Source organism: Scyliorhinus canicula, chromosome 16 (assembly GCF_902713615.1).
Source record: "Scyliorhinus canicula chromosome 16, sScyCan1.1, whole genome shotgun sequence".
Classification (NCBI taxonomy): Eukaryota; Metazoa; Chordata; class Chondrichthyes; order Carcharhiniformes; family Scyliorhinidae; genus Scyliorhinus; species Scyliorhinus canicula.
The window spans coordinates 108,820,100-108,829,681 of record NC_052161.1 but is presented as its reverse complement, the minus strand read 5'-3'; the positions used below and the strand labels follow the sequence as shown (position 1 = coordinate 108,829,681).

General features: G+C 45.2%; 1 protein-coding gene across 1 annotated transcript in view; it reads right to left on the bottom strand.

The window, feature by feature from the left end:
• Positions 1-300: 300 nt before the first annotated feature.
• LOC119950723 (proproteinase E-like) overlaps positions 301-9,582 on the bottom strand; it is a 28,917-nt gene continuing 19,635 nt past the window's right edge. Inside the window, exons 6-8 of the mRNA XM_038773397.1 lie at positions 6,924-7,066; positions 3,491-3,643; positions 301-386 (exon numbers count right to left, since the gene is read on the bottom strand). Coding sequence (XP_038629325.1) covers positions 369-386; positions 3,491-3,643; positions 6,924-7,066 — 314 coding nt within the window. The 3' untranslated portion in view covers positions 301-368. The remainder of the gene's footprint in view (positions 387-3,490; positions 3,644-6,923; positions 7,067-9,582) is intronic.

Here is a 9,582-nt window from a genome sequence, read left to right as displayed (position 1 = left end):
CAATCTCCATTTCAAAGTGGAGCTGATGACACCTCGAAGGACCCTTTACGATGCAAATCATTTGTATATAGATCGCAAGAGCAAAGCGAGAGTGAATCGAATCCCAGGTGTGTTTGCCGGCAGTAAAGGTGGGATTGGGGAAAAGGATGGGTGTGGGGGGGCGGAGGTGCTAAAATGATCGACACCAGAATAAGGAAAATCATGAACCAATCAAACTGGATTTGGTTATCATGATGAACGTGATTGATGCAGATGTAAAGAGGTATTTTCCAGAGATTAAATAACCACAGTGATCAAGCCTTTTGTTCTACTCATTCAGTTTATTCAGTTCTAAATGCATGGTTGTTGAAATGCTGTTGTCCCACCTTTCAATTACTAGCCATTATCTGGAAATAAAAAGACACAGGAAGGGTATTAATAACAATGATGAAAGAAAGAGACAAGCTTGGGCTAACATATTCTGTCTTTATCGCTATTTAAGTTCAATTATAAAGCAACTGAGGCTGAGAATTGTCATGTAACCAGTGATGGGAACCTTTCTCCTAATCCCTCCTAGCATTGGTGGTGAAAGCTTTCAGCCACTGCTCAGCATCTCTCCGCAGCGGCAAAGCCCGGATTGGGAATGTGACAGAGTGGATGATGCAACCCCCTGTTCTGTCATTCGGTAACACTGTGCATTGTGCTCCTCTACATAATGAAATTATCCACTGATGAGGACCAAACATAAAGCACGGCCATTTGGAATGGAGCCAACTGAAACGCTAAGCATGACTCTGTGTTTTCCAGAGTAAATGAGAGAAAAGCACAGAAAACGAGAGAGAAATCCACAACTGAAAACTTTACACCTTAGCGACTAGAATCATCGAATCCATACAGTGCCGGGGGAGGCCATACGGCCCATCGAGTCTGCACTGATCCTCTGAAAGAGCACCCTACCTGCACCCACTCGGCCGCCCTATCCCTGTAACACCAACCAACCTGCACATCTTTGGCCACTAAGGGGAAATTTAGCGTGGCCAATCCACCTAACCTGCACATCTTGGAACTGTGAGAGGAAACCGGAGCACCCGGAGGAAGCTCATGCAGAAATGGGGAGAAAGTGCACACTCCACACGCCGTCACCCAAGGCTGGAATTGGACCCATGCCCCTGGCGCTGTGAGGCAGCAGTGCTAACCACTGTGTTGCCCTTCGGTTGCTTACACGGCTAATTCTACATTCCAACATTCTTAGACCAAGCTGGACGTGTTGGTGCCTCTTTCTGAATCTTCCTATCTTTCTCAGGTTGAGTTTTTAATCTCTCATATTCTTGATCACTTGTCTCGGTGAGCTGCCCTCAAAGGTTTCCTTCACTAACATTGATAAATAGATATATTTATGATGTTATACCAAAGATAGTGAATATAATAATTGCTCTGTGTTTTATCCACTTCATTTTGATTAATCAATGAAATGAATTTGTTTAATAGAGGTGAACAGTTGAATAAATAAGTGATATATATAAGTATTCCATATAGGGCGGTACGGTGGTGCAGTGGTTAGCGCTGCTTCCTCACGGCACCAAGGGCCCGGGTTCAATCCGGACCCCGGGTCACTGTCCATGTGGAGTTTGCACATTCTCCCTGTGTCTGGGTGGGTCTCACCCCAACAAACCTAAAGACTGCAGTTGGTGGATTGGCCACGCTAAATTGCCCCTTAATTGAAAAAAAAAGAATTGGGTAGTTTAAATTTGAAAAATAAATATATATACCCTGGGCCGGTTTCTCGATCCCGTCGTCGGGATTCTCTATTTCTGGGGACAATGGGGTTTCCCATTGCGGGGCAGTCCCACCCCGTTGGGAAACCCCCAGGCTGCCGACAAAATGGAGAATCCCGACAATTCTCAGCACGGTGGCACAGTGGTTAGCACTGATGCCTTACAGCGAAAGGGACCTGGTTCAATTCCGGCCTTAGATAACTGTCTATGTGGGGTTCACATATCCTCTCTGTGTCTGCGTGGGTTTCCTCCGGGTGCTCCTGTTTACTCCCACAGTCCAAAGATGTGCAGGTTAGGTGGATTGGTCATGCTAAAATTGTCCCTTAGTGTCCAAAGATGTGTAGGTTAGGTTGTAGGGATAGGGCGGAGGAGTGGGTCTGGGTAGCGCGTTCTTTCGGAGGGTTGATGCAGACTCGATGGGCTGAATGGCCTCCTTCTGCACTGTACGGATTTTATGATTCTGTAAAAGTCAAGAATTTGAGATTAATTTTTTAGGCCAAGTGTCACCTTTTACATGGCTAATGTTTTCAACGAGATTGTTGCTAGAATTGGCTGCTGAAAGTTCTAATCATTCCTGAGCCTGCCTTTCTTTACATGAACGAACTGGAGTAATTAATAATCATAGCATGATTTTCATTCTGATCACTTTAATAATTTGAATAACTGAAAACAAAACTTAAATGTAGAAATGTTTTAAGTATTTATTTGGCTCACTTATTTTTATTAGTATTTATGCATTTATATTGAAATTGAATCATTAACATCTCCAGGAGTAAACTTTAGTTCTGCAATTCCTGGTCCTTGATCCCTGAAAATCTAAAGTTGTTTTTTACATGAGGCACATGAAAAATTCTGCTTTATAGGCCAAATGTCTTTTACGAGACTTTTACGAGAGATCAATGTGTACACAAATATATACTGTACATTTTTACAGTAAACCCAGCTGTTTAAAAGGAAAACAATAACAGAATCTCAGTATTAAACAGATCTTTTTCTTCGCTTTTCTTGTTCAAGGGTGACACGGTGGCACAGTGTGTAGCACTGCTGCCTCACACGCAAGGGATCCGGGCCTTGGGTGGCTGTGTGAAGTTTGTATGTCCCCCCCCCCCCCAATGACTGTGTGGGTCTCCTTCGGGTGCTCCAGTTTTCTCCCACAGTCAAAAGATATTCAGGTTAGGTGGATTGACCCGGCTAAATTGCCCCTTAGTGTCCAATGGTTAGGTGGGGTTATAGGGTTATGGGGTAGGGTGGGCTGGTCTTTCAGATGGTCCGTGCAGACTTGATGGGTTGAATGGCCTCCTTCTGCACAGTAGGGATTCTATAATTTTTGGCCAACTTGTATTTCACTGTGGGAGCCATGCTTCCCTGAACCATAGCTCTTAAATGTTCCAAACTAAAGGTTTTAATCACCCAGTTCTTTAAATATCGTTAAACATAGTTATCTGGACTCTGACTAGCTGTCGAGCCCACTTGGAAATAACTGGCTAACCAACCCATAACTAAAAAAAGCCACACAGGGTGCATTTGTTCAAAAGTATCTCGATTCCTCCCCCAAGCTTTGCAGACAACCATTTGACCACACAACATTTCAACTGAATGAAGATTGGGGCACAATCCTAACTGCAGCGAGGTTGTGTTTAAACTCCCTTTGAATAGTGACTGAATTAAAGGAGCCTCCACGAATCCCAACAAGCCAGAATTGCACCATTTTTGTCACAGTTTAATATTCTGCTCACCGAATCTATCCAGGAATTGAAGGCAGATACTCGGGTGAAGACTGTGGGTTTCTTCAGAGTGTTGCAACCCCAACCTGACCCAAAGCTGACTACGCCATAAGCATACCACAATCCATCAGCGCCTTGGCAGTTCAAAGGACCACCAGAGTCCCCCTGAATTAAAAGAAGAATAAAGCAGGTTAACCAGCAGCAACATCATCTCTGAATATCATTATTAAACCCTTTCTAAAATGTAATAAGAACATAAGGTAACCTCAGCCCCTGGTTCCTTGCGGTTATTAGAACATAAGAACATAAGAACTAGGAGCAGGAGTAGGCCATCTGGCCCCTCGAGCCTGCTCCGCCATTCAATGAGATCATGGCTGATCTTTTGTGGACTCAGCTCCACTTTCCGGCCCGAACACCTTAACCCTTAATCCCTTTTTTCTTTAAAAAACTATCTATCTTTACCTTAAAAACATTTACTGAAGGAGCCTCAACTGCTTCACTGGGCAAGGAATTCCATAGATTCACAACCCTTTGGGTGAAGAAGTTCCTCCTAAACTACTTCCCCTTATTTTGAGGCTATGCCCCTTAGTTCTGCTTTCGCCCGCCAGTGGAAACAACCTGCTCGCATCTATCCTATCTATTCCCTTCATAATTTTAAATGTTTCTATAAGATCCCCCCTCATCCTTCTAAATTCCAACGAGTACAGTCCCAGTCTACTCAACCTCTTCTCGTAATCCAACCCCTTCAGATCTGGGATTAACCTCGTGAATCTCCTCTGCACAGCCTCCAGTGCCAGTATGTCCTTTCTCAAGTAAGGAGACCAAAGCTGAACACAATACTCCAGGTGTGGCCTCACTAACACCGTATACAATTGCAGCATAACTTCCCTCGTCTTAAACTCCATCCCTCTAGCAATGAAGGACAAAATTCAATTTCCCTTCTTAATCACCTGTTGCACCTGTAAACCAACTTTCTGTGACTCATGCACTAGCACACCCAGGTCTCTCTGCACAGCAGCATGCTTTAATATTTTATTGTTTAAATAATAATCCCGCTTGCTGTTATTCCTACCAAAATGGATAACCTCACATTTGTCAACATTGTATTCCATCTGCCAGACCCTAGCCCATTCACTTAACCTATCCAAATCCCTCTGCAGACTTCAGTATCCTCTGCACTTTTCGCTTTACCACTCACCTTAGTGTCATCTGCAAACTTGGACACATTGCCCTTGGTCCCCAACTCTAAATCATCTATAATAATAACTCTAAATCATCTTTAATAAGATCATACAAGTGCAATACAGGTCTACCCTTTCAACTCTTAGCCCATATTTGTAATTTTTAAAATAAATGTATTTATTTATTTAGCGTGGCCAATCCCCCTACCCTGCACATTTTTGGGTTGTAGGGGTGAGAAGCACGTAGACACAGGGAGAATGGGCAAACTCCACATGGACAGTGACATGAGGCCCGGACCAAACCTGGATCCTCAGCGCCGTGAGGCAGCAGTGCTAACCACTGCGCCATCGTGCCGCCCAACCATATTTGTAATTTCAAAGATAGAGAATACTCTCTGTATCATTAATCCAGATCCTGTGGGTGTGATTCAATGGGAAAATAAATCGATGCCCGGTTTTGGGTGCGTTTAGCGTGATATTTCTCAGAGGCTGCAGTGCTGAGAAACGGCTCGCTATTCAACTTCACTTTGCTATTTGTTTTGGCCATGGGGATGTGACATTATACAAATGTACAGCATGTGAAGAGTTAATGTTATGCTAAACCTAGCCACGAGAGGGAGCTAAGGGACATAAATGGCACTGGCTCTTAAACTAAGGGGAGGAGTTTAGGCTGGAGCTGAAGAAGATAAGATTCATAGTCTATTGCGGAGTTAGTTAAGATATAACAGTTATATTTAGTAGATAGAGATAGTGTTAGTGAGTGTAGTTTAATTCTTGCATGTATGCTTGCTATTCAGAATAAGTGTCAAACTCAAATTTAGTAGTGTTAGTAAAATTAGTTTCGTTCTTCAAAAGAGCTTTGTGTATCTTTGTGATCACTACACCTTCTATCCTGGAAACCCCTCACTAAGATGACCACAGGGGACTGTCTCTCTGCTGAGGGTGCACTTGAGTCATTTCCTGCTGGTGAGCCCAGCAGGAAAGGCTCCTCGTGAACCGGGGCACTATTATGTCTGGTTGCACCAATCTTTTTCCCACACCCCCTTTCACCCCCCCTCCATTTTCGACACCCCCTCTCCCGCCAACCTCGGGATGCCTCCGGAAACACCCTTCACGTCCCTTCCACCTGGTAAGGCCCCCTGGGCCTAATCCCTGGCAGTACAAATCTAGTACCTGGGCACCCTAGCACTGCCAGGGTGGCATTTCCAAGATGCCCAGGTGCTAGAAGGACTGTCAGGGAGCCATCCTGCCTTGTCCTTGACTACTCGGGGGGTGTCTAATGGGCTGGGAGACCCCCCTCCCCATTATGACGGGTCAACGTTTGTGTGGACAAGTGCTAAATAGTGCCCTGGTGCGATCTCCCAGGTGCGGCCGTTCGGTCCAGGACACCAGGGGAATTCCACAATGAGGGCGCCCAGTAAGGGCAAGATCAAGATTACAATATCTCATGAGATTCAACAACCTTATCCCGTCACAAGGTGGGGCACAGCAAGGTCACAAAATCACGCCCTGTGTCTGTTCGCACTTGCACACAGTATGGGTGGGATTCTCTGGGCGCGTTCGCCCGGCAAGGGAGAATCCCGCCCGAGGTCAATGGACTTTTCCATTGTCGGCGTCTCGCCCGTGGCGTTCTTGCGGCGGGCGGGGTGGGAGAATTCAGCCCTATATATATATATCTATCCATACAAGATAGATAGATAGATGGATAAACAGATGGACGAGGGACAGGCGGGTGGTTGAACGAATGTCAGTCCGCCCTTCAGCTCCTGGACCTGGGCTCAGATCCAGTCGCGATGTTTGCAGGAATAGAGTGGCAGACTGTGACCCGAGTCCTAGCTCCAAAACAGTGGAGGTCCAGACAGAAGAAAAATTATGCGGGACAGGAACTTAGAGGCAAAAAGAGAAATGAGTTGAGAGGAGCAATAGCCATGGTAGTAATCAGAAAATAGAGAAAAGTAGAAAAGGTTTGCATGAAAAAGAAAGAGATTTGCTGCTGGCACTGAGAGAGGGATTACTTATCAAAGAACACAAAACAAAACAGTTTTTGAGGAGCCCCAGTACGAAACTGGAAGATTAAGCTATACTTTCTGCAGAGGTGTTTGTAGTGGGATTGGAAGCCAAGACCTTCTGATTCAGAGGCAAAAGTGCTGCCCACTGATCCACATCTTAAAAAGTGATAGGCTTCTCAGAACTATTAGCCTTTCTTCACTCAAACTACAATTCCACACAACGCATTTTGAACTGAATTATGTAGAAATACTTACATTACATCCAGACTTCTCATACCCTCCAGCGCATACCATGGTTGTCGTCACGTAACTACCCCACCAGTCAGATTGCTGGCAGGTCTGATGGTCAACGACTGGCAGAAGCGCCTGTTGCAGCTTTGTGGCGAGTGGCCCTCCAGCTGCGGAATTCCAGATAGAAATATTCATTTGTTAGGAAAAATGAAATCTGCAACAAATAATGACGTGCACAACACAGCGGTCAGAGGAACATAATACTTAAAGCTGGGTATGGGGAAAAGATAGAGATCCATGCATAGACTCACATGCTCCTGATGGCTCCGCATCCTTGCATTAATTACATTTCAGTATCTCACATTAATAAGATTGTATTTGCTGTCTAGTATGAAAGTAGCAATAACAACGCATCAGTGATTATAGTTTAGGCTTTAGTAAGAATCTGGTGTTAGCATGAAGGTTACAAAGAACATTATTCTTGTGACATTATACAAATGTACATCATGTGAAGAGTTAAGCCTAGCTAGAGGGAGCTAAGGGACAGTACTATAAATTGCACTGGCTCTTGGGCTTGGGTGAGGAGATTAGATTGGAGCTGAAGAAGACAAGATTCATAGTGTATTGCAGAGCTAGTTAGGATATAATAGTTATAGTTAGTAGATAGAGACAGTGTTAATGAGTGTAGTTTAATACTTACATGTTTGCTTGCTATTCAGAATAAGTGTCAAACTCAAATTTAGTAGTGAAAATAAAATTAGTTCTTCAAAAGAGCTTTGTGTGTCTTTGTGATCACTAAGCCTTCCATCCTGGAAACCCCTCATTATGATCACCACACTTCTGACATGATCAAGAACATAAGATCATAAGTGACATAAGCAGAAGTAGGCTATTCAGTCTTTCCAACTGGCTTCAATAAAACCATGGCTAATTGCTGCCTCAATTCCAACTTTCTGCACTATCCCAATACCCCCTAATTTCCCGAATGTCCAAAAATCTATCAATTTCTGTTTTGAATATGTTCAGTGACTGAGCACTCCCAGTTCCCTGGGGTAAAGAATGCCAAAGATTCACAGCCCTCTGAATGATGAGAACTCTCTTTCCCTCAGATCATAATGGCCAACACCTTATACTGTGTTTGTGCCACTTAGTTCTATCCTATGGAGGCAAGGGAAATATTCCCCTATCAGCTACCCTGCCAAAACCTTTAGAATTTTAAATGTGAGATCACCTCTTTTTCTGCCAACAGCCTCCTCTGCTTGAAGGAAACCAACCCTCTGTTGTTAGAGTTGTTAAAGACATGGGGGTTTTCATCAGGCACCTCTTAATTGACTTTATAGCCTGCTCTTCAATTCTTTCTTCAGCTCTTTCTCCAGCAGAGGGCAGCAGAGCAGATCCAGCAGAGGGCAGCAGAGCAGATCCAGCAGAGGGCAGCAGAGCAGAGCTACTGATCAGCTGTTCTGGGGAAATTTGCATACGTGCAGTGCGGTCAGCCTAAGTTGAAGGTGAATCTGCGAAGAAGACCCGAGGAGTTTGAGTGAAGGCAATCATCCAGCAGAGGGCAGCAGAGCAGAGCTACTGATCAGCTGTTCTGGGGAAATTTGCATACGTGCAGTGCGGTCAGCCTAAGTTGAAGGTGAATCTGCGAAGAAGACCCGAGGAGTTTGAGTGAAGCCTAAGTTGAAGGTGGTTTGTGGAGAGGCTGTTGGCAAGTGACAGTTAAACCTGAAACACTTTGTGAGTGTTTCCCACCCTACCTCCTCCTCTAACCAACCCCCCCACCCCACAGTGGTTGGGAAGCGGGAGCAGGGGCCTGTCGTGAAGGTGAGTGAGTGCCTTTAAATTTGCTTACCTTTCAGCGGGAGCAGGGTTTGAAGTAATATCAGGTAAGCTCTTCCTTTCTTTTTCTTTTTCTTGTTTTTTTTTAAATCTAGAGGTGATGTCAGGGAAGGCAGTACAATGCTCCTCCTGCAGAATGTTTGAGGTGAGGGACGCCGTCAGCGTCCCTGCTGATTTCATCTGTGGGAAGTGCACCCAACTCCAGCTCCTCAAAAACCGTGTTAGGGACCTGGAGCTTGAGCTGGATGAACTTCGGATCATTCGGGAGGCAGAGGGGGTCATAGATAGAAGCTTCAGGGAAGTAGTTACACCAAAGACTGGAGATAGATGGGTAACTGTAAGAGGGACTGGGAAGAAGCAGTCAGTGCAGGGACCCCCTGCGGTCGTTCCCCTGAGTAACAAGTATACCGTTTTGGATACTTGTGGGGGGACGACTTACCAGGGGTAAGCCATGGGGTACGGGCCTCTGGCACGGAGTCTGTCCCTGTTGCTCAGAAAGGAAGGGGGGAAAGGAGTAGAACATTAGTAATTGGGGACTCAATAGTCAGGGGCACAGATAGGAGATTTTGTGGGAGCGAGAGAGACTCACGTTTGGTATGTTGCCTCCCAGGTGCAAGGGTACGTGATGTCTCGGATCGTGTTTTCCGGGTCCTTGAGGGGGAGCAGCCCCAAGTCGTAGTCCACATTGGCACTAACGACATAGGTAGGAAAGGGGACAAGGATGTCAGGCAGGCCTTTAGGGAGCTAGGATGGAAGCTCAGAGCGAGAACAAACAGAGTTGTTATCTCTGGGTTGTTGCCCGTGCCACGTGATAGTGAGATGAGGAATAGGGAGAGAGAGCAAT